This window comes from Lepidothrix coronata, unplaced genomic scaffold (genome assembly GCF_001604755.1).
Source record: "Lepidothrix coronata isolate B3197 unplaced genomic scaffold, Lepidothrix_coronata-1.0 Scaffold198, whole genome shotgun sequence".
NCBI classification, from domain to species: Eukaryota; Metazoa; Chordata; class Aves; order Passeriformes; family Pipridae; genus Lepidothrix; species Lepidothrix coronata.
The window spans coordinates 1,558,193-1,583,082 of record NW_016690378.1 but is presented as its reverse complement, the minus strand read 5'-3'; the positions used below and the strand labels follow the sequence as shown (position 1 = coordinate 1,583,082).

The 24,890-nt window shown below is 47.7% G+C and overlaps 2 protein-coding genes across 3 annotated transcripts; one reads left to right on the top strand and one right to left on the bottom strand.

Annotated features, from left to right (window-relative positions):
- Positions 1-1,277: 1,277 nt before the first annotated feature.
- Positions 1,278-6,224, bottom strand: KIAA2013 (KIAA2013 ortholog). Its single transcript, XM_017831965.1, has 3 exons — positions 5,261-6,224; positions 3,722-4,575; positions 1,278-2,276 (listed from the first exon to the last, which is right to left on the bottom strand). Exons 1-3 carry the CDS (start codon positions 6,222-6,224, stop codon positions 2,250-2,252), a joined length of 1,845 nt encoding a protein of 614 aa, XP_017687454.1. The 3' UTR covers positions 1,278-2,249.
- A 152-nt stretch (positions 6,225-6,376) lies between these two features.
- PLOD1 (procollagen-lysine,2-oxoglutarate 5-dioxygenase 1) lies at positions 6,377-24,266 on the top strand. Of its 2 annotated transcripts, none has more exons than XM_017831993.1 (19): positions 6,377-7,061; positions 12,847-12,938; positions 13,473-13,609; positions 14,216-14,379; positions 14,601-14,713; positions 15,995-16,058; positions 16,717-16,814; positions 17,140-17,241; positions 17,345-17,476; positions 17,850-17,971; positions 18,656-18,760; positions 19,208-19,333; positions 20,102-20,243; positions 20,742-20,855; positions 21,129-21,194; positions 21,526-21,630; positions 22,007-22,153; positions 22,449-22,574; positions 22,837-24,266. In XM_017831993.1, exons 1-19 carry the CDS (start codon positions 7,025-7,027, stop codon positions 22,990-22,992), a joined length of 2,148 nt encoding a protein of 715 aa, XP_017687482.1. In that variant the 5' UTR covers positions 6,377-7,024; the 3' UTR covers positions 22,993-24,266. The 2 variants fall into 2 exon arrangements, with proteins under 2 accessions (XP_017687482.1, XP_017687481.1); XM_017831992.1 differs by lacking the exon at positions 6,377-7,061 and adding an exon at positions 9,066-9,162.
- The last annotated feature ends 624 nt before the right edge of the window (positions 24,267-24,890 follow it).

Sequence of the window (24,890 nt, the reverse complement as noted above, 5' to 3'; positions counted from 1 at the left end):
TTGAGATTCTAATTTTTTTCCCCCATTAATTAGTTGGCTCTCTTCTTAGTGCCTTGAATTTACAAGCTAAACAACATTTTATGATGCCGTTTAACTTCCACGCCGCCATCATCTTCTCTGAATTACAACTAAAAGTATAAATTTTGGATGGTCAATCACTATTTAAACTTTCCTGCTTTACTGTGTGCTTGTAAACATGGAATTTTGTTTAGTTCTTTAAGCATTTCTGTTCACAAATAACCTTCTGCTCTCTTGCATGCTGTAAATGGAAAAACCCTGAGTTTTTTCCCTTTCTCTTTTTTGAAACAGTTCTTTTGTTATGGGGGGGAGTGCTCATAATGTATTTAATGTAAAACACTCTCAAAGCTGTTTTGGTTTTTTGTTCCATCATGCTTTATGTAATGATTGCTTATCCATCTTTTCCAGGCCTAGTCTAAATAGTCTTTCTTGGACTCCATGGCCATCACACTGTTGGCAGTTCTGCCAGGGAACATCAAAAGGCTCAGCCCCCAGCTGATACCACAGGGGCTTGGAAACAGCACCCTGGAAACTCTTATCATCTTCGTGCCAGATGTTCCACACAGGCTGAGCAGCTCCTGGAACTGCAGGAAGAAAGAGCAGGAGCTTCTGGTATGTTCTGTTAAAGCAGAACAGCAAATATCTCCTTCCATGCACAATGTACATGTGTACAATTTATCACGGACTCTGTTGCCTCCCTGTTTTTATTCCCTTGCAGGGCAGTAACTCTGCTGCACCAATTAGTAAGTGGAAGTGTCTGCAGATGAGCTGCATACACTGAAGTCTGCTTTTCTGAGGGAGGTTTTTCATCTGAAACTAGAGAGTAACCCCCCTAAAAATTCAAACTTAAATCCTGCCCCAGCTTTCCCCTGGGAGCACCAACTGTGCCAATGTCATTACTTGCTGGATGGCCATTAAATCTGCTGCTTGATTGTTCCCTGGGACTGTTTCTGTGTTCTTAAAACTGAAGCTTGGCCTGTGTTCCTCAGGGGAGAACAAAGTTATACAGAGCAGGGAAATGGAGATGAGCATGACCCTGTGTGGTTCTGTCTCTAGTTGTGCCTTCCAAATTCCTGTTTCCAGCTTAGATCCATTTCTGTATTACTTTCCACACTGTATTGTCTCATAATCCAAGCACTTTTGCAGTCAATACTGGCCATAGATGTGACATAAGGCTCTGCTTGTTTTAACTGGGTGGGGAGCAAGGTCATGAAAGAACAGAGACAAAACCAACACAAAACTCAACCACGCTTCACCAATCAGATTAGACTGAAAGATATTTATTTAGAAACAACAGCTTTGGTATTTTAAAACCAAACAACCTTTAAATCACTAGAAAGTGGGATGTCTTCCCCTCCCCATAGCCAAAACAAATCAATGCATAAAGTCTCAGTAGGCTTAGAGTAGGAAACCTGCAGATCAGCATTTCCAAGTGTAAATCCAGAAAACAATTTCAGCAAATTGATTTTGCACTCTACAGTCATAAAGGCTGAAAAACCTGTTACCAGCACTTAGATATCTACAGATCAATTGACTGTTACTGAAGTGGAGGCAAAATTATCAACATCCTCCCCCACCCCCCAAGCAATAAATTAAAAAATGTATATCAGAAAGGAAGTTACACTAAGGTTTTCTAGTTAACTCTCTGAAGGGAATCATCATTCTTTATTCTCCTGTAGAATTAAAAAAAAACCCAACAAAACTCAAATCAAAATATCAAAGAACTTAGTATATCTTCAAGTATGTTCACCAAATGGATTACTCTTAGGGAACTGAACAGCTTACAAGGAAAAGGAAACATCTGTTACATGAACTTCTGGCATAAACTCTTCAATCACCACACCTTCCAAGTCTCAGATTCCTGTCATAGCAAGGCACAAAAAGATTGTTGCTTTCAAAAGGTCCTTGTTCTCAGCTGCAAAATTGTCAGATGTCTTGTGCAAACAGAGGCTGAAAGCAGGACTAAGTTCACTTGGACACAGGGATGTTCCCATTCAGCTCATGGAACAGGGGGTTATTCCAACACCATCCATCTCGCTGCTACAGAGGTTCTGAGCTTCAGCTGGCTCCCACTTCTGCCCTGGTTCTGGAATCAAGTTCTGCATCACCTTCCTGTTCAGCAGGTCCACCCAAGAGGAGGCAGCAGAGTTTGCTGTCGCTCAGGGCTCTGCAGTGTCCAGGCCGGGGTGTTGGCTCAGCCCTGGGCCGTGGCTGTGACGCTTCTGGGCAGTTCAGTGAGCAGAGTCAGGGACAGTCACCTGCAGCAACGGTCAACAGGTCACTTGGGAACAGGCAGAAGGCAAGTCTTGGAGATGACAAAGGCAATCAGAGAGACAACAGTGAGAGAAGGACATAATTACATAATTCCAAGGACACGTTCCAGGACACATGTCAGCTGTGTACACAACAACTGGCACCACCTCCCAACGCCTTCCTCCTTTTGCACTAGGGTTTGGATCATGATCAGAGGCTTGTAACAGCAGCTGTCTGACACACATCTATCCTACCTCTTCCTAGGTTAGTCTGTCCAGCCACAAGCACCTCCCACTCATTCCTTCATTGGATGACAGGTATTCAGACCTGCTTGGGATCAGATTTGATCCCCAGTGCTCACCACGACAAAGCCAGGGAGCTGACAGGGAAATTTCCAGCTCTCCTTAAACACCCCTTAGATACCAACGGTTGAGTTTAGTCCAGCACCTTCTGTCCAGCCTTAGCTATCAAAAATTGAATCTGTTTTTACCATTCGGAATAACAGGGCAATCTAAAGCTAGAACTTCTCCTCTGACAGCTCCACTTAACTATCTCCTTTTTATTTCCTTTTTTTTTTTTTAAACACAAGCTACATTTAACTGTTCAGCTCTCAGGAGGGGAAGCCTCTGAACAGCACAAGGGAGCTCACACAGCAAATCCAGTCTGGTCTTGTATTTCTACTCTGTATCAACACACAGCCAGAAAGTCCCAGTACTAAGAGCAGAACTCACCTTCTATTCTCTAGTTTTTACTAGCAACTAAGTTTTCTAAGGCAACTCTAACCAAGAATTTCAAAATCTTTACACCCAAATGAGATGCAGTAGAGCTTGAAGCCAGAGCCTCCAACTCACAGTAAAAAGCACTCAGTACTTTCCTTAATTTTGTCTGAATGGAAGAAACACCAACTCAGCACCTGCCCCAAACCGTGGTGGTAAATGTGGTTTGATGGAGGACTGCACAGTGTCTGTAAATCCATGAACATGGACCAGGAGTCCCAAAAGTCAGAACACCAGCCTGCATTTGGGTGTTGCAGTGTGACATGTCACCCATTCAGACCAGGTGTGACATCTCCACACAGCAGTTCAGACAAGCCCAGCAGCTCTCACAAGCTTTCTGGTATCGCAGAACAAGAAACATCATCTCCTGACATTCCTGGCTTAGAAACAAGCAATGATGTGTGGAAAAAGGACAGAAAGCTGAGTCTGCCTCCACCTGCAGCCTTACAAATGTCTAAGGACAGATGATGAGTTCATCTCTGCTAATATTTATGAGCCCTGCTGCTCCAATCCCTGCCCTATTCCCTCCCCTTGCAAGAAGAGGTCACAGGTTGCTTGTTGCAAGAGAGACTGAAAATCCTCACAGTCCAAGACAGACCCTGCCCAGGCACAGCTGACAGAACACCAGGCTGACAACACTCAGTGGACAGCAGCCAAAAGCAGCAGCCTTATACCTTACTCCTGAAGAGTGGCTTGGCTCCAGGCCCACAATATTCGTTGTAGATGAGTTTGAACAGAAACAAGTGAAACAAAGTGATTAAGGAGGCCACACTGAACCAGAACAGGAAGGGCAAGCCCGGGTATTGCTTGGCCATGTGCTCCTCATGAGCCAGGATAGCTTTTAGGTGGAGTGTGTGTCTCAGGTCCTGCAGGTGGACCAGGTCTGTGGATATATACAGCAGGGGTGTGATGGGCTGGGTGACCATGACGGGGAAGGTGTGACCCCGCGCCTCCGAGGTGAGCTCCACGGGCTCGTTCATGCAGCCTGCCTCACAGGCATACAGCCTCACTGGCTTCTCCTGCAACTTCACTGACACGTGCAGGAAGGGCTTCCCTTCGGCATCCAGCAGCACAGCCAGGTTGATCAAGTCCTTGTTGTAATGGATCCCACGTAAGGAGTAGCTGTTGTGAAGCACATCAGGGTCGGCCTGGAACTGGAGATGGTTCTCCGTGAACTGCAGCCCCCCAAAGCTCAGCACCATCCCCTGCATGAGCCCGTGCACTCCAGCTGCCACCAGGCCCTTGCAGCCCCGTTTCTGGAGGGTCAGCTTCCACAGGTCTGAGAGCTGCAGGATCTGGGGGACACTGGTGAGCCTGGCTGGCCACAGGTTCTGGGCGTGCATGGTGGCGTGGCCGCTGAAGCAGTGGTCAGCATAGTTCAGGCTGCCCTCCATCCTCTCCCTGTCCTCAGCACTGATCAGGGGGTCCAGCAGGGGGGCTGGCATGGTGGACAGCACGTAGTACAGGGTCATGTTGACAGTCTCACTGGATGGGGTGTGAGCATCCGTGATCTTCCTCATTTCAATCCCTGGAACAAAAGAAGAACAAGGCATTAACCAGGAGGAAAAGAAGATCAAATGTGCACGTTGCCCAGGTGTTCTTTATGACATCTAATAAACCTTTGTCCATAAAACACTGCAGTGAAATGTTTCCTTGTATTTGTCTAAGAAGACAAATCACTCTCTCTGCTTCTTGGAGTTTGAAAGCCACGCTCTCATACAGACAAAGCTACTCTTACACACAGATGTCACCATGGCTCTGCAAGAATGATCTGTCAAAGGAACATCTCTTTCTACTGGCTATAAAATAGCAAGTTCTGCATTACTTGGGCAACAAGGCCATTAAAATCTTACAAAACCATCCTTGAAATCTTAGGAAAAACCATCCTTGTCCTGTTAAGGACAGTCCTTAACTTCCATGCAGAAATCTGTCTTTTTACTGTCACTAAAGGTCAAGTCTATTTTCCAACTGACAAATCAGTGAAGTTCCTGAAGCCATGGAAGGCAGCACACCCAGAGTTACGATCAGAAATGTTCTTCCATCACTTCCTTTGTGCAGTCAGGTGTCCTCCACATCGTAAAGCATGCTGGATTCCAAACTGTTTCATTATCCCACAAACCCTGAGGAAGAGTGGAGCCCCTGGAGCCCTTACAGCAACCAGGTCATTGAACTTTCAGCTACTCTCTGTGGAAGCTGAGCATCACCTTCCTTACCTGAAATGAACAGGTCAGACCAGGTCTGCTGGTGCTCCTGGAAAAGATCTTCCACCCCCATCTGCATCACCTCCAGCATCTCTTTCCTGGCCGCCTCCCTCAGCCTGCCGAAGGTCTCCTCCAGCCGGGCGGGCTCGGTGGGCTCCGAGGTGTGCACCACGGACAGCACCGTCTCGTCGAAGTGCGACTTGGGCGCGACCTGCAGGCGGCTCACGAGCTTCTGGGCCGCCACCACCACCAGCACCGCCTTGTTGCCGCCGGGCAGCGCCAGGCGGCCCGAGGAGAGCACGAACTGCCGCTCCCCCGCCTTCTCCAGGCTGCTGGAGAACCGCCCGCCGGGCGCCGGGGGCGAGGAGGCCTCAAAGGCGACCACTCTGTCCGTGGGGTTGGCGATGCGGAGGCGCTGCAGGTAGAGGTGCGGGCGGCCCCGGTGGGCCACCACGTCCTCCCGCACCGTCACGCAGTCCCCGGGCCCCGCGCCGGGCCCGGTGTGAACGCACCGCACCGCCCGCACCGCCCCGTCCCGCAGCGCCGCCAGCGCCGCCCGCGCCTCGCCGCGCCCGCCCAGCGCCCGCAGCCGCACCAGCGCAGGGTACTCGGTGGCGAGCGCGGGGCCCGCCGGGGCCCCCGCCGGCCTCACCCAGAGCCGCCCCGCGGTCACATCCAGCAGCACCCACCCGTTGCCCGCCAGCGCAGGCCCCGCGGTGCCCTCGCCCCCCGCCGCGTCCTCGGGCAGCGGCAGCGCATCCCCGCGCTGGGTCTGCGCCCGCCAGGCGCCCGCGGCCGCCTGCAGGCACAGCGCGGCCGCCCCGCTCGGCTCGGCCCCGCGCCCCGCGCCCCGCGCCCGCCCCGCCAGCAGGTACCAGTAGGCGACCAGCAGCACCACCACCAGCAGCAGCAGACGCCGCGCCCAGCTGCTGGACAGCAGCCCCGGCAGCCCCTTGAGGCGCTGCTGCAGCCACATGGGGAGCCCCGGCGGGGAGCGCCGGCCCCGCCGCTCCGGCCCTAGGCCGCCATCGCCGCCGCGCTTGGCGGCGCTTTTGCGGCGCTTTGCGACGGCCGCGCGCGCCGCCCCCTCGGGGCGGGCGGGGAGGGGAGAGAGACCCGGCCCGGCCCCACCGGGACCCCCCGGCACCGGGACCCCCCGGCCCTGAGCCCTCCCGGCACCGGGACCTCTGTCAGCTCCCGACCCCGCCGGCTGCCGACCCGCCGGCTCCGACTCACTCAGTTCCGGGACCCCCCCGGGTTCCGACCCACGCGGCTCCGGGAGCCCCCCGGGACCGGGACTCTCTGGCTCTGACCCGCCCTATCTCCAGCCCCCTCAGCACCGGGGTGCACTCCCTGTCTTCCAACCCCGCCGGCTCCTGGAGCCCCGGCACCGGGAACCCTTCCCCGCTCCGGGTATCCCCCGGTCCCGGATTTCCTCCCCTGCCCCGCTCCCGGTGCGATGTCCGCGGGTGTCCTCGGGCAGCTCCAGCCCAGGGCTGATGTTCTGTGTTCTGTGTCTCCGCCCGGGTCACTGCACCGATGGAAAAGGCCTGGAGGGGATTTCCGTAATTCCAGTGTCATTCACTGCCGTTACCACGGCAGAGACCGTGCGGGAAAGCGAGTCATGTTCTATCACACCCTGTAGTAAATAGAGGAACAAACTTAGTGACGCGACTGAGATGTGCACAGGACAGCTTGGTATTCTGCACAGCGCTCCAGCGACACAAGAAGACACACAGTTTCGAGCAAGTCAGACAAACACTGTGACTTAAAACTATGAAATTCTCGACCAGGTTGAGCCAGCTCAGTGAAGGTAACGGACGAGACACATTCTTCATTTATTCCTGCAAATGAATATTTGAATGAATGCAAATGAATATTCCTGCAAAATCCTGTTTGATTTTGGAAGGAGCTCTCGAACCCCAAAAGGGTGGGTGAGACTCCATCCCCTGCAGGTTTCGGTGGGGCTGGTGCTGCCTCAGAAGCCGCGGTATGTTTTGAGGCTGCACAAAAAACGGAGCTCCGAGCCTTCCAGTTTTTAGGAAGTTGCTGCTCCGCCTGGAGCACGTGTTGCACGTACTCATGGAACATCTGCACTGGCAGCTGGCTCTGTTTAAAAAGACAGGCACCGACTGCAGCCAGAGAGCACAGAGCAGTGCAAACACAGAGGGGGGAAATGAAATGCGCTCGCTGGGCTGGCAGAGTTGCAGAATACAAACAGAGCTGTCACACAGCGTCGGGCTGGGTACAGCAGCACAAACAATGAGGCATTCATGATTTCCAGTGTGCAAAACCGCTTTGGTTTCAGACTGGAGAGATTTAACTTCTTCAAAATGAGAAACTTGCAATTTTAAAAACCCGTGTTGAGTCCCAGCTCTCAGTCTGAGGTCTGAAGGGAAAGTGCTGAGCATCTTTGCTGTGGCTCCTGGCTTAAAGTGTTGAAGCTGCTACAGATTTATCAGGGCCTGCAAAGTACTGAAGAAATCTAAATTGAAAATGGAATCTAAAGTGAAAATCTGGGTTTTTTTTCTTTTCTTTCCTTCTTTTTTTTTTAAATTTAAAAAAAAATTATTTAGAGAAACTGGCAGCTTTGCAAAAGGAAGTGTCCTGAAATCACTATTTTAGAGAGAACTAATATTTCGTTGGGTTGTTACCTGTAGTACATCACTTGAGCACGAGGCCTGTTCTGTTTTCCTGGTAACTATGAGGGAATTACTACTTCAGGGAAAGGGAATGGAAGGAAAAGTGCTTTGAACACACCCAAGAATATTCCCAGTGAACAAATTGTAATGGGAGTTCTTCGGGGTGATGCTGTTATGAAGCACAGAGAATATTCATTAGCTACAGTCTGGCCTTTCTAGTGTGCTTTATTTTTTCTCCTCTAAGAACATACCTTCTTGGGTTTGTTTTGAAAATCCAAATCCTGTGATATCTGTGATTTCTGTTAATTTAAAGAGCTGGTTTGCTGACAGGCCTCATATAAGGTCTGTGTCAGTGGTAGATCCTCAGGCTCTAAAGGGTTTCCCTACATCTAAACCTTACACTCACTGAAGTGTAAAAGTGACCCTAAAGCAAATGTTAAAAAAAGTGTAATTTTTTAAGATGGGATTATTTGCCCGTTCTCAAATATTGGCAGAATGAACTAGAAAAAGATGCCTAGATAAGTCATCAGGGCTAGAGCAAGAAAACCCAGCACAAGGCCACAGAGACAAATGTAAGACTTAAAGACCTGTACACGGCCAGAGAAAACCAGTCAGTGTAGGGAACAAAACCCCTGCAGGTCCTGTGTTCACCAAGGAAATATGGGAGGCAACAGGTGCGAAGATGATATTTAATAAGGCTTCCAGTTTCCAGAGCTGTGCATAACGTTACAATCCACTCCTGGTTTGCTTTTCCCACATAAATGCCCATGTCAGCCCAGCTGCAGCTGCCCAGAGAGTGACCCCTCTCCTCCTACGCGTTTGCTCGGTGCCTGTTTCTTCCCCGGCGTCCCACGGCCGGGGTACCCCGCACGCCTCGCGGGTAAAGCCCCGGAGCTGCGGGGTCAAGCCCGTCCCGGTGCTCCCTCTCTTCCCGCCCGGCCCCGGCGCTCCCTCCCCCGCTCCCAGCCCGGCCCCAGCCGCCCGCCCGCCTCTCGCGGGGGCCGGGGCGGCCCGGGAGGAGGAGCCGCCTCCTCCCGCTTCCTCCGCCCGTCCCCGCCGGGCGGGTCTGGTGCGTGGCACAGCTCCGGCAGCCCCGGAGCCTCCCAGAGCCGCCCGCTCCGTCCCGCAGGCATCGCCCGCGCTCCTTAGGGGGGCTCCCGGCGCGGGGTCCGGGCGGGAAAGTCGCTTCCATGGTTGTCCCGGCGGTGCTGCTGCCCTGGGCGGTGCTGGCGCTGCTCGGGGCGGGGGGCGGCCGTGCCTCGCCGCAGGAAGGTAAGGGGGGCTCCGGGGGCACGGGGGGACGGGCGGCAGGGCTGAGGGACGGGCACAGCCCCGCGGTGCCGCCCCTGTCCCGCTGTCGCAGCCCAGGCTGAGCCCCTGGGCGGCACCTCGAGCCTCCCGCCGGGTCCCGAGGCAGCTCAGGCTGTGGGACACAGCCTTGCACGCCGGTTCAGCCCGGCGAAGGACTCTCGGTCCCGTGGGTTGCATCCCACCTGGGTCAGCTCTCCCTGCTTTTGGACTTAGACGGTTCAAGAGCAAGGTAAAGGGAGAGCTTTAGATCCCTGACTGTCCACGCTGTGACTCAAGATCCGGGATGCTCCTAAAATAACATCAGTTGGTAGAAACTCTGGAGTAGTTGGTAGAAGGGCAGAGGATTAGGGCAGCTACAGTGTCAGCAGCACTGACAAAGGGCTTCACGCACTGTCACTCTGCCAAGAAGTTGGGATAATTATCTCTGTCTTCATTAGAGACGTGGCAATTAGGAGGAGATTTAATCTTGTTACCTAGAATATTTCCCTTCACAGTGTGATTCTGGTATAATTACCTTTACTATATATCTATTACTTAATACAGTTACATGTATCCATGGGAGTGTTGGGAGTTCTTTAGCTATAGTGCCATCACTGAAACAAAGAATCTCTCTGTGCTATCCTGCCTTCCTTGCACATCCCAAATCTTCCATGGTTTGGGTAAGGTTTTAGAGTGCACTAGAGCAAAAACTGGGGGCTGGGAAAGAGAATGAGGCATGTTGGTTAGGAAGAGGGATTTAGAATTAACTGCTTTCTGAACTCATCACTTCTGGTGTGACTCAAAGAAAAAAATGCCTCACCTTTGTCGTGCCTCAGCTTCCCCAGAGTAACGTGAGAGTAATGATATCTGTCTGCTCTCTTGGATGTTCTTTTAGATCTTTGTAAGATCTAAAGATCTAAGCATAGTTATTTATAGTTAATTGAATCTTTAAAAAATACTTCTGTAAAGTAAATTTAATGCAGAGATTATATTATCCACTACTAAATTGTGCACTGATTTTTTTCTATTTGATCTCCATATTAATGGTGTTTTTTTGGACACCATCTTAACAGGAAGTGGCACAGTAAGATTTCCCAAAGCACAGCCTAGGAATAAATTCATTCCTTGTCCTAAAATGCAGCTGCAGCTGTGCTTTCCCTGTCGACTCAGGGCTGAAGTAAATAACTTTAAATTTATTGTTTTGTTACTGAACTTGTCACTGATTTTTAATCTTCATAAAAGCTGAGAAGTTTTACACAACCTTTTCACTGTGACATTGGCATCAGAGTTCCTGTTCTAGTGCTTTGTCCCTACAGGATACTTTTCATCTACAGAGCTCTAAAACCCTCACAAAAGTGGTAAATATCTTCTATTATTGTTCCACACATGGAAAAACAGAGGGAGAGCTGGATTGGCTCCTTGTTGCATAGCAGAGCTGGCAGTAGAGTGCAACTCCCCTGGTTCCTAAACCACCCTGTGTTTGTATGTTGCATCCATCCCATTATTAAATGTATTTATATGATTTTTAGTTGTCAGCATGGCCCAGGGAGCCTTTGGGCCCAGGAGGCCCAGCTTAGCTCAACAGGCTGCCATTTCTACATATGGAAAGTGACTGTGACATGGGAAATTGGGAAGTATCACTCTGATTTAGGATGTTTTAAAAAGCCTGCATGTGATACTGAAAGTAAAAAGCTTTACTGTTCTGTCCCTGGCAGTACCCATCAGCTGCACCAGTGTTCAGCAAAATCTTTGGGGAAGATAAAAAAGGGTTAAAGGAGAAGGAGTGGAGGCAGCATAGCTCGGCACAAGCTTCCAGTGCTGGGCTGAAGGAATGTCTCTGGGGATGGAAAGCTCTCGCTACTACTACAGAGTTCTCAGAACAGAGACTGAGCTTGGTGTCTCTCGGAGTCCTACCCCACAGACCAGGAATGAGAAGGGAATCTGTAACCTGGAATTCTGCTGGGGATGATGATTGTCTGCGCTGGCTTTTAGTGCTCCTCTGAGTTCACAAACTGCACGGGGGGACCTTTTCTGCCTTGGAAATAGGACACCACTTCCTGTGCATCTGTGCAGCCTTTAGTCATGTCCAGCAAACTTCTGGCAGTCAGATCATAAACAGTGTGTGGCTTTCTCAGGGTGGCAGCCTGAAAATGAATTAGTGATTTACTTAATGTGAGAAGCCTGAGATTTGGGGCTGAAATAATTGCATAGCAGTCAGAGTTCTGTCGTTCCTGTTCCTTCTTTTATCATTATCATATGCTTTCTCCCCTCAGGTGCTAGAATTTAAGGTTTGCCTTGACATTCCTGTCTGGCAAGCCCATGTTTTCCCCCCTTTTCCTTGGCAGTATGATCCTCACCTTCTCAGAAGCCATGAGCTTGGAGCTCTCATAAAGCTGCCGTGGCTTTCTGCATGGCTAGAAACTGTAATGGCTTTAACATATTCCCTGAGGACATACATATTTTACTCATTTGTTTGCACCCTCTGACAGAGACTGGAGCGTGCTGGAGGAGCTGGATTAGGAATGCACTTCATGTGTCTGAAAATGTGCCTTTAAATCTGCACCAATGCAGGATTCCTGTTCTTTTATTTGTCACTTCTTTTGTGAGCATGTCTAACAAAATACAATTAGAGCTGACCTATTGACTGTTCTCAATCTCCTCTCTTTTTATTCTGATGCAGGTACAGGATTGGGAGAATATCCTCTTTCTTCTTAACGTGGAGTCTTACACTTATTTTTCACTTTTGCTGCCTTTCCCAGGTCCATCTATAACTCCAGCTCCTAGATCCTTCCTCTCTAAGGCCAGACAGAATATCAGTTTGGGTACATTAGGAAGATACATCTGGTACATCCATTGAAAAAAATCATTGTTCCAAAAAGAGCCTGCTGAGGCCAAGAAAATGTGCTTTCAGTTTTTCCTGGTATTTTTTGATGTTTAAATCGGATGGCCAGGATTTGCATTTAAGCACCGTTGCCAGAGCCTATACAAATTCCTACTTCAGCAAAACTGCTAGGGTGAAGCATAGCATTTTTATCATTGCAATGAGGAAACCAGAACTTCCCCATAAAAATCATATTCCAGTGGTACCACGGACAAACTTCTGAAAGAGGACTTCAGGATTTCGCTTTGTCATTTTTAAGGGACTGGAAATAAAAAGCAAGTTTGGGAGGAGAATGCAAATGAAAGTTATAGCACAATTAAATTCACATTGAATATGTATGAAAAACTCTGGAAAACACCTCAGGAACGCAGTAGAAAATAGGAGCAGCCATATAGAGGGAATAATAACATTCAGGACTAATTTTGGTTTTCCCTACACTCAGTCAATGCTGAGTGACAAAAAAGCAGCTCTGTGGGGAACAGGAAACCAATACTGCACTAAATGGATGCCTTCCAAATGGGCATTCTGTAGTAGTTCTATTTTTTTATCTTCAACTTTAATTTCCTTCATACTCTGTGTGAGAGAAGAGAATTGTAGCTTTCACTAGCAGGGCAAAAAACCACTTACTACTTTTTATTTTCTTTCTCTAGCTCCTGACTCAGGCAGTGAAATTGTATCTTTCCATAATCTCTTGTTTTATACCCAGGATCAAGTTAGGTGTGAAACAGCTGGTTGTGGAAACAGCACAAGCTGAATGTGTCTCTTGTGCTTTCCCCCCTGTGCAGAAAACCTGCTGGTTCTGACTGTTGCCACCAAGCAGACTGAGGGGTTCCAGCGCTTCAGAAGATCAGCCCAGTTCTTCAACTACAAAGTCCAGGTGATGTCGAGGTGCTTGGTCAAAGGGAATTTTGAACTGTGGAATGGATAAGGCCTGGCCATAAAATGATTAAATAAAAGCTCAGGAGAGGACACACCTACTGAACTGGCTGAAAACCACTGTGACTGGGGCATTTCTGCAGCAGTCTGTTATTCCATCCTGAGTGCTGGCTTGGGATGAGACCCATAACTCTGCTCAAGGGAGCCCCATGGCACTTTTCCATTATTCTGCCAAAACACACGGTACAGAACGTGCTCCTGTCCCTGTGGCTCAGAGTGCTTTGTTATTGTGCTACGTGTTACTCTGCCTGGCCAGCCCAGAGAGTGGGTCAAAAGCTGATATATATATGTATGTGTGTGTGTATATATATATATTTATATATTATATATATATATATGTCTATAGTCCATTTGTCCTGGGGCTGTTATTTTTGCTGTGATTTGCACAGTTATCAGGACTGGTCAGGTTGGGGGTTCTGGTCCTTTCCTGTGAGCATTGCCCTGTTCAGGTGACCCTGTACCTGTCGTTGTGCAGGTGCTGGGGCTGGATGAGGAGTGGCAGGGTGGAGATGACCAGAATCCAGCTGGAGGTGGGCAGAAGGTCCGTCTCCTGAAAGCAGCTCTGAAGCAGTTTGGGGATAAGGAGGACCTGATCATCCTTTTTGTAGACAGGTAATGGTTGGAAAAAACTTGCCATGGTCTGAATCATAAGGCTGTTTGGACAGGAAGTGAACTGTGAAGTAGATTGCTTTTGAAAAGTGTGTCCAGACCTCTGGTTTTTTTTCCCCTTGATTTCTCTGTAGTTGCCTGAGAATCACTTAGAGCTGCATCCGTGGCACTTGGGAAGGTCTCAGCAGAATAGGCTGGTTCCAACTCTTGCCTGATAGTGTTGTACCTGATCCTGCCATGGTGGAATTTGGCTGCCTGTAACTGCAGACAATTCCTCTGGAACTAGGCAGGCCTTTCTTACCAGAATTATTTGTTTTATAAGGTGAGGTAGGCTGCAGCACAATCCTGAGAGCCAAGAACTGGTCTGCCAGAGAAAAGTGAAGAGGAAAAAGGACAGTTTGGACTCTCAGTGTCTTTTCATATGCCCAGCGTATGAATAAGACTCTGCTTTAATTAGCTACAGTTACTTCACAAAAAAATGTAATACTGTGAAGCAGAACTAAAAGAAAGGGATTCCCAAAGAATTAGCTGTTTCTAGAAACTTTTCTCACTGACATGTTTTTCTGTCTCCATTCCTTTTTGTCCCTTTTTGTCTGCCTCTTTCTCCAGCTATGACGTGCTCTTTGCTTCGGGCCCCACAGAGCTGCTGAAGAAGTTCAGACAAGCCAAGAGCAAGGTGGTTTTCTCAGCAGAGAACTACATTTACCCTGACAGAAAGTTGGAAGCCAAGTATCCTCAGGTGCGAGATGGAAAGCGCTTCCTGGGTTCTGGAGGTGAGACACAGAGCTTGCTTTCAGCTGAGAACCTCTTTCAGCTTTCTTCTCCTATTTGGCCCTTGGGAGCAGTGGTGAACAAACTAAAAGCTGGTGTATCTCTGCTGCAACACAGGGTGTAGTGAGAATTCATGTGAGAGAAGTGAGAGTACAGGTATGCAGGAGTTATTCCACTTTTTGGTCATCTGGGTTGAAATGCCTCTTCATTCTTATTCCCACAGGCTTCATAGGTTATGCTCCAAACCTGAAGAAGCTTGTGGAGGAGTGGAAAGGAGAGGATGATGACAGTGACCAGCTCTTCTATACAAACATCTTCTTGGATCCAGAAAAAAGAGTAGGTGTATATAGATTTTGAGAGCCTGAAAATTTGCATTCTAGCCAGTATCCCCATGTTCTGTTATTAGCAGTTTTTATCTTTGAGCTTAAAATATGAATGGGAAAAGAGATGACTTGAAATTTCCATGACTGGAAGCTCATACCAGCCTCCTCCCAGGGGATGTGAAACCCCTGATTGCAGTGCTGACTTAGAGATATCCAACCTAGCACTCAAGTACATTATAGGTAAATGCCATATGACATCCTACAGAAGCCTGGAATGGACCCTGGAAGCAGCACTGCTATTCCAGCACCATGTGGTGCACTGGCTGAAGCACCCAGCCCATGGGTCATTCTGGGTCTGCTGTCCCTGCCCAGTTGTGCATTACACAGGCCAGTGTGTCCCTGAGACACCACAAATGCACAGGAACTAAGAACTCAAACTGTAACAGCAATTTGCAAACAAGAGGAAACATTTGTATTGAGGAGCTGCTTTCACACTGACTAGAGAAAGAGTTGCAGTTTTTTACCAGCAGGGCTGGTAGAAAATTCAGAGCAGCTGGACTTTTTTAGTTCCCTAAATCCAAGTATGGCCTGTGATAATTTAACATGAACAGTTCCTTTAATGTTCTCATCTGCAGTTCTGGCCCTATGCCCTGCAAGGGCTGAGTAATTCCCCTGCCTTGGCACTCAGACAGTGGATGTTAGCACCCTGCTGTCCTTCCCAGTAATGGCTCTTAATGGATGCCTGCAGGGACATGGAACTCTGTTAAGTCACAGCTGCATTTTAGTCTGACCCAGTCAGAGTGTGACTTGCAGCAGGGGATAAAAACAAAGATTGCACAAGCTGGCCTTGCACCCTACTGTGCTCTAGTTTGGCACTGGTACCTGAAGCAATGCTTGGGTAACACTTGCCCTACAGATAGATGGCAAGAAACTCTCCACAGCAGATGGTTTTGCTGTCTTGGCATTCCTCTGTGTTATCTGTGGGGTTTATATAGCTGTGTGCAGGTGCACTTCATTCATATGCTGGAGATTTATTGATATACCCACAGCAGCTTTAAAGTGTCTTCTTTTTTTTGCACAGTTTTTGCCTAATAGAATATATTCAAATTGTTTTAGAAAATGGTGAATTGTCCCAGATTCGAGTGAAAATGATGATTATCTGTGAGTGTTTTAGATTTCAGGGCTTGGAGAGCTTGCAAATGATTATAGGAATGGGATATATCTTCGCTCAGCATGTAAAGAATGGATGCCCCCCTGTGTTCTAATTAAGGTTATTTATCTCATTCTTTTAAAGGAAAGCATCAACATCAGTCTAGACCAAAGAAGCCGGATCTTCCAAAACCTAGACGGAGCATTAGGTGAGATGGGAGAGGGAAGGTCATTTCTCCTTGGAATGAAACTGCAAATTGATACCAGAAATAAACTTGTGGCTGAAGGGATTGTATTTCAGAAATGCCTGTCCCTGCAGAATAAGCTTCAGTAAAAGCCTCTGCCAGAGTTCTGGGATTTGTTTGGAATTCCACTGTGACCAGCTAGGTTCTCACTGCAATTCCTTCTCCACTTGAGGGAATGCAGGTCAGGTTTTTCATCTTACACCTCCTTGCCACTTTGATCTCCAGGCATGTCGGATTGCATTAGCCTTGGGGATTGAAACTGGGAGGGACTTCCAGTGCAAGTAAAAACACACAGCCCTGCCCAGGGCTTGCCTGTCTTTCCGCTTCAGAACCCTGCTGGAATGCCAGGGGAGGTGAGAAGCAGCCACGGGGGGCCTGGGAGCAGTCACTGTTTGTAATGCAAAGATGCATCATTGTCCAGTTTCCCAGCCATCCTGTTACCTCACAAGATCACTCTGAACACTTTTTTCTTCTTTCTAGTTATGGTCTGTAACCTTTAAACTGCCTGTGCACAGTTATCCATATCCATGCTTTCATCTTTCCGTGGTTTCTCAGTAGAAATGAGGCGTTGTGCTGCTAATTATCAATAAAAGCATTAACGTGCTGGCGATGTCATTTCCAGATGAGATAGTCATGAAGTTTGAAAACTCACGAGTGAGAGCAAGAAACTTGTTATATGACACCCTGCCTGTGGTGATTCATGGAAATGGACCCACCAAGGTAAGTGGACCTCTAGAGAGAAAGATTTGGTCTCTGTTTGTTGCAAAGTGACCCTTTAGGCTTGATGGATCTGGTTACTGTCTTCACATTTATTGACTGTCCCTGTGTCCACTTGTATTTGAGAAATAATAAGTGGTCCAGGTCCATGGCAGGTCCAGGTCTGGTTCAAAGACCCATTTGTAATTGGACCCTCAGGCTGTGGTGCTTCAGATTCTTTAGTTCCCAGAGAAGGTAAATGGAGCTGAAATGTGATCTTACAGTGGGGTTGCACACAAAGAAACTCCCCTGCCCTGTAATATAAAATATTGCAAATTGCCTTTTGCAGCTGCAGCTGAACTACCTGGGAAACTACATTCCTCAAGTATGGACATTTGAGACTGGCTGCACTGTGTGTGATGAAGGTCTGCGAAGCCTCACAGGGTTTAAGGTAAGGCTTGATGTGTCTGTTCAAAGCCTTAAAGACAAGTCTTAAAATGGGATCTGATGTGGAACTCCAGTCACCACTTCTCTCCTCTCCTCTCTGAATGCAGGATGAGGCACTGCCAATGATCCTGATTGGAATTTTCATCGAGCAGCCCACCCCATTCCTCTCCCAGTTTTTCTTACGTCTTCGTAACCTCCATTACCCGAAGCAACGAATCCAGCTCTTCATTCACAACAGTGTAAGTGAAGATGGCCTGTGATGGTCTTAGCAAATGTAGGGAAAATGTACACCTTCCCTGTACTCTAGGCACCTTTGCAACCTTGGGCTAGACTTAGTGCCATGGTCTAGTAACCACGGTGGTAGTGGATCAAGGGTTGGACTTGATGATCTGAGAGGTCCCTTCCAACCTGGCTGATTCTGTGATTCTATAATTCCAGCCTCTGTAAGCCCAGTAGTTATCTGCAATGGCACCAATAAGATAGCTCTGTCCAGCTGTAAAGATATGGAAGTGGGAAGAGCTGTTGCCCATCCGGTTTGGCATTTTCAAGAACAGGAGGCTGAGTGGCCTGGGATGAGCCCATCTTACCCATTTTTCCTTATTTTTGGCACAGGAGGAACATCACTTGATGGAGGTGGACTCTTTTGTAGAAGAGCATGGCAAAGAATATCTCTCTGTCAAGGTGATGGGGCCAGATGATGAGGTGGAGAACGCTGAGGCACGTAACTTGGGCATGTAAGTGAAGAGGCCACATGTGATGGCTGGCAGAGTCAGCCCCTGTCCAAACTAAGACATTTGGGTTTTTTTCTGAGGATCATCCCTGTCAAGTGATTGCTTTTCTTTTTTTTCAGTCCCCCTTTTCTTTCAGTTTTTCTAGCATTAACTCCCATGCCCTTACATATTGGGAAAAAAATTCAACTTTGATACCAGCTTTATTTCTCCACTTTCAGAGACTAAGTTCTCACTGGTCCTTTGCTCTGGCAGAAGGATAATCCTGTACCTCCCACATGTCATCTACATGCCCAGCCATAGATCACAAACAATATGCACTTGTATCTCTGGAGAGGAGGAGTGTAGCAGTAAAACTAAGAGCTAGTGGAAGAGTATCTTCCTGTCTGTGACCAGGAGATGTTTGAGCTCTGGTGTGGATTTGTGCCAACTGTAAATGGGAACCTCCCCAGTTTGTGCTGAGGAAACAGTTTGGTAAATGTGATTTTGGCTGTGTGTCTGTCTGCTGTTGGATAGTGAATCTGATGTGCTTGTGCTATGCTGGTCCCCTGGGTTGTTACATTAAATTGAACTTTTCTGAACACCCAGAACACCTTTAGACTACAAGGTGAAGGAATTCCTGTGTTCTGTCCCTTGTCTTGCTCTGTTTTAAGAGGATTTTGGTGTGACTTTTCTCTTCTCTGGCTGTAGGGATTTGTGCAGGAATGATCCTGACTGTGACTATTACTTTAGCCTGGATGCTGAGGTAGTTCTGAAGAACACAGAGACTCTGAGGATCCTGATCGAACAGAACAAGTGAGTTCTTTGGTCTGAGCAATCCTTAGTGGTCATCTCACACGAGGAATGCTGTGAACTCTTTTATCACTGAGATGTGTAAGGCACCAGGAGAACTGTGTCAGAGATGGAATGTTAGACAAACACCTCTTAGGTGTTGGGGTTTTTTTACATTGTAGTTGTAGTCCCTGGATTTTAGGGGATGTAAATCATCCTCATTTTTGTCTTTATATAGTCAGTAGAACAAATCAGATTCTAAGAGACCTGGTGCAGGGTGCAGTTAGAGAGGAGATTGGGACCGTACTTGCCCTTTCTTATGTGGAATTTTATTCCAGCGGAGTTAATGAAACACCAGCTCTGTAAGTGAGGAAGAATATAGCTGTTACAGTCCTGTGGTTTGTAAATATTTTCCTTTTCTTCTTGTGGTAACATCCCGTCCTGCAATTCCTTTTCCTTTCATGCTGCCAGGCTGGTGATTGCCCCTCTGGTGAGCCGGCATGAGAAGCTGTGGTCCAACTTCTGGGGAGCTCTGAGCCCTGATGGATACTATGCCCGCTCAGAAGATTATGTGGATATTGTTCAAAGGAGGAGGGTGTGAGTATGCAAAGAGCTTTTCCCTGATATAATCCCTCAGATGTAAAGCTTGCTGCAGCACATGATCATCAAACTGGCTGCTGTCAAAGAACCAGAGAGCACAACTGTCTGTGTGTGTAGGAAAGGAAGTGTCTGCTCTGTGTTCTCCCCTGAGCAGAGATAATGAGATTTCTTATGATCAGAGGAAGGATTTGAGAGTCCTGACTCTGCTGAAATCACCTCATTTTACTCATGTCATGTTTTCCCACCTATGGATATAGTTAGTGTGACCCCTACAATCCTGTAAAGTGCTGTTTAATCTCTTTCAGATAAATCTTCATAAAATACCATGTGATCCTTGAATGGAATATTCACAAAATAGAATTGTTGATTCATTCATATTCTTGAGGGGCCTTTTTTTTTATAGGCCATTATATGTGCAATACATGCTGGAAATCAGCTTATGCACTTTTGGCCAGTTCAGTTTCTTTAAATCACTGGAAAAAATATGTTGATCTCTCTGGGAAGAGATTCAAGCCATTAATTATGTCCCCAGCAAAAGCACACAGTAGCAATTCATTGCTTTCACAGTGGACTAGCATTTGTGCAGCTTAAAAGCTCTGAGCAATATAAGCAATTTTTTTCTGGAATGACAATCCCTGTCGGTATGGTTTCTCCCTACAGTTCTGAGTTGGCTCTTTCAGGCAAGTCTGGCTGCCATCCTGTCAAGTCCAGCAATTTCTGTCTTAGTGGTATTTCAGGTCTCACTGTGCTTTCCCTGTGTTTCAGGGGGCTTTGGAACGTTCCCTACATCAGCAGTGTTTACATGGTTAAAGCCAAGGCGCTGCGCTCGGAGCTTGACCAGGAAGATCTTTTCCACAGTGGCAAACTGGATGCTGACATGGCTTTCTGCCACAACGTTAGGAATCAGGTCAGTCCAGGAGAGAGGCTGGCAGGGAGAGCTGCATGCCAAGGTGGAGGGTGCAAGATTAAGGAGTTCCAAGGCATTCAGCTCTGCCGGGCAGGGGACGGGGTGAACTGGCACTAGTCAGTGCTGGGCAGACTTTGGAACAGTGTGGGATTTCTGTCCTGCTGTGAAACCACACGAAGCCAGGGACCACTAAATGTGGATAACATTTTTGTTCTTGGGCCTATTCAGGTCTGTTCTAAATGGAAATGACACGGTAAAAAGGAAGAACCTAATCTCACAGCAGCTATTCTGCTCTGCCTCCAGCCCTGGCTGACAAGAGACAGAATTACTGTCTCTGGCTATAGCCTTTCAGAGCTCCTCATATCCAGGGTGGAAATTTAACTGAAGGGCCACAGCAGGAAGAATGAGTAAATTAACACCTTGGAGAACTGTCAGTGCTTATATTTCATGGTGGCTCACAGAAATGCAAGGCCTTGACAGTCTTCCTCTGTCCTACAGGGAGTCTTTATGTACCTGACAAACCGGCACCAGTTCGGACACATCCTGTCCCTGGAGAATTACCAGACAACTCACCTCCACAACGACCTCTGGCAAATATTCAGCAATCCTGAGGTGAGACAACCTGCATGCTCAGCAGGCACAGCACTGTGGAATGGGAATATCTGATGATTTGCTTCACCAGTACGGGAGGTCCAGGCTTTGTAATAATGATGTCTCTCAGGTGGGATGAGGAGCACAGTCACAGAATTTAAAGAGAGGGTGTTTATGAGATTCACAGCATCTGGATCTTCAAAGCCTGTGAATACTGTATGAGTGCCTGTCCTTTCATTGCCTCTTTAAGCAGGCCCCACAGAAATGACTGGTTTGCTTATCTTCTGTCTGCAGGACTGGAGAGAAAAGTACATCCATGAAAACTACACAGCAGCTCTGAAGGGGAAATTGGTAGAAATGGTAAGAAAACATCACTCTTATCCATCACAATGGGAGATCAGCATTGGGACAATGTTTGTATCATTACTATTGTCATTCTTGGGAAGAAGCAGTTCAGCACAGGGAGCATGACCTTGAAAGTATTTTTAGAGCCAAATCCTTCTCCTAGAAGTACATCTCCAGCTCTCTTAAGTGGAAATGGGGCACATAAATCAGAAGATAAATTTCTATCCTCAATATTTTAGTGTCTTTCCACTTGAAGTGACTCAGTCTGCACTCAGTTTAGCCTTACTCCTTTTGCCTCAAGCACCTGTCCTTGTTTCTGCTGTTCTCACCTGTTTGCTTTCTGCAGCCCTGCCCAGATGTTTACTGGTTCCCCATATTCACTGACACTGCCTGTGATGAGCTGGTGGAAGAAATGGAACATTATGGCCAGTGGTCCACAGGTGACAACACGGTAAGTAAAGCAGGAGCTCTTTGAGTTTTGGGTCCTGCTTTTATCTGTGCATATTCGGTGGCAGCTGTGCCTCCTATGAGAAGGCATTAGATCCCACAGTTAAACCAGGAAACTGGAGACAACACCCTAATTTTGTTCTTAAATGTGAATTAATTTTTGAGTCCTCTTTAGTGTCTTCTGAAAATACAGTGTTCAGACTTCATAATGGCAATATCATTTCCCTTAGGTTTTAATTATTGTCTGAAATGAGTTTTCCATCCTGCACACTGTGATAAAATAAACATCCTATTTATTTGTAGTTACCAGAAACAAGTGCTTTTCATTCCTGAACTCCAGGATTCCCATCCTTATGGGTATTTCTGGGATTCTATTTCAGGACAGCAGAATACAAGGAGGATATGAGAACGTCCCAACTATTGACATACACATGAACCAAATTGGCTTTGAAAGAGAATGGTATAAGTTTCTTCTGGACTATATTGCACCCATCACAGAGAAACTGTACCCAGGATACTACACCAAGGTATGTGCACTGGCCAGCTTCTGATCACCTCTTCCAGTTGCAGCTTTGTGCAAAGACTGCAAGAATCCTCTAGGAATACACATACTTTTTCCTAGTGTGGGGGGACTGACCCTGGAGTGTGACATAAGTATGAGCCTTAGGAAATATGCAATTTCCCAGTGGCATTCTCCTGCCTGGTCGCTGCCTTTCTCCCTTAGCAGTGGAATGCAGTTTCAGTGTTACACCCTGCTCTGCAGCTCAGCAGCCAAGGACCACTACAGCCCTGTAACAGTGCCCTTTGTTCTTCTCTCCTCAGACTCAGTTTGAACTGGCCTTTGTGGTTCGCTACAAACCCGACGAGCAGCCGTCCCTGATGCCCCACCATGACGCCTCCACCTTCACCATCAACATTGCCCTGAACCGAGTTGGGATAGACTATGAGGTGAGTGCCAGTGGGGCAGGAATGCAGCACAGCCTCTGGAGCAGTCCAGGCAGCTGAAAACCCTTTCCACATCTGGCTTCTTCACACTAAGGATTGCAATTTTTGACTGGGCTAGGGTAGGAAGGAGAATTCTGAATGCATCAGAACACAGGGGATTCTCCAAACACCTTCTCACATTTTCAGAAGGGCTGCCAGGAGAAGGCAGAGGCCCTTTCCCTGAGGTGCTTCTTCCAAGCTGACGTGTCTCTTGTGTTCCCATCAGGGAGGAGGCTGCCGGTTCCTGCGCTACAACTGCTCCATCCGAGCTCCACGGAAAGGATGGACCCTCATGCACCCAGGACGCCTGACCCACTACCACGAAGGGCTCCCAACCACCAAAGGGACTCGTTATATCGCAGTGTCCTTTCTTGACCCCTAGAGCATTGCTTCCCAGCAAGGACCTTTCCCTGGCCTGCTCACTGCTGACTCTGAGTGGAAACAGGGAATGCTGCTGAGAGTTTCTAAGGCATTGTTCAAAGGTATTTGGATATTGATTTTTAATGGTATTTTAAGACTCCACTACTGGAAGATCTCCCTCTCTGATACTGCAGGTAATATCTAGGAATATTGCTGTAGAATTGCGAAGGAGATTTTGTGCCTTCATTTTTGATTCTGCTCCTCATCCGCTGTTTCTTGGAAGTGCCATTTACTTGAACCTTCTATCACGGAATGGTTGGCTTTAAAAAATGCTTTCCTGGACTGGAAATCCAGCTTTTTGGAGGCAAGTCACAAGCTGGAAGCCTGTTTTCATCTACAGCATATACAGGACTGGATGTTAGACAATAATTCCTGGACACTATTCCAAATACAAAGCAATCAGGGAGCTGACTCCAGCAGTCATAGGAGTTAAATGTCACATCAGATGAAACTCAGCAGTAAGAGCCTGAAGATCATCTGATTCCTTACCTCTTTGCAGTCCTTGCAAGCCTATCACAAAGTTCAAAGCAGCAGCAGTGGCAATATAGGTGCTTCTGATCAGCTGAAAGAAGGTCCTCTAATGATGCTTTACCTCTGGGATTAGACTGAAGAGATAAAACAGCCTCCCTACCTTTTGTTTCTGCAGCTAAGAGCAACAGGGATACCCACACGAATTCAGACCATCTCAGTCTGTGAAGATCAGATCTAAGAAAGGGAAGTCTGGGAACAACTGCATCAGTCAGAAGGGCTTCACTGTGGAATTGTCTCTGTTCTTTACCATGTTGTCAAAACCTCTGATCAATCTCTGGATAACATCCCAGAGGTCCTGGTGGTGTTTGGTGGCCTCATTCCAATTGTCAGAGATTGTTTTGGTCATTTTCTTTGATGGCCCATTCACATTAGGTGTAAAGAGCTGTTCTCTGGTTCTTAGGGGAAATAATTATTCAGCGTTTCTATTATTTAAGATTGCAAACCAAAACACTCCACTGCAGACAGTTCTCCAGTGGGGTCGAGGCTGATAGAAATGAGTGGTTGGGAAGTGCTGAGAGATTGTGATGAACTAGTAGGTGTAAAAATCTATCAAGAGTAGTACCATGGTTAGAGAGGGAAGGGGAAAAACCTTTTCCGCCTGTGCCTGTGAGATCCCTGCTCTGCTTATCCCACACTGTTATCCTCTGGCTCTGCCAGACTAGGGCGTTTCACAAGCAGTAAATTCACATCATGATTGTCCTTAGGAGAAAAAAAAACCACCTTCCTCTTTATTGTCTGTGTCTGCAGCTTCTGCTGCCTGACTGTGAGGGGCAGAGCCCCTTCCTCTGGGACGGGTCACATTAATGTGGGCACAACAGCCTTACACGTGTAAGTTCGGGCAGGGAACTGCCTGCGGTTGGAATGTGCCTGAGGAAGGTGACAGAGAGCTTTTCCCACCGCTTTCCATGAGCTTTTTAGGTCTGTTTTGAGGCCACACACTCAGAGGTGCCTGGGGGAGAAAAATCCAGGCGGGGTGATCATTTGAGAAATAAAACTGTAATAAAACCTGTTAGGTGAAAGCCAGAGCTGTCTGTTACCAAACGAAGGGATTGATACGCCAAACGTTGAGATGTCCAAAAATGTGTATTATGTATTTATTCAGCAGTTGGGTTTTTGTTTGTTGTTTGTTTTTTTTTTTTTCCCCACTTATTTTGTTGTGTCTTTCCTCGCGCCGGTTCGGCGATCGGAGTTTTAACGAGCTGTACGGGGGAAACTCGCATTAAAAACCCTTTCCCGTGTCGGCGGGTTCGGTTCGGTTCCTGAGGTGGAGGGCGGGGTGTGACGGGGGCCGCCTCCGCCATGAGGGCCCCGAACTACAGCTCCCGGCGT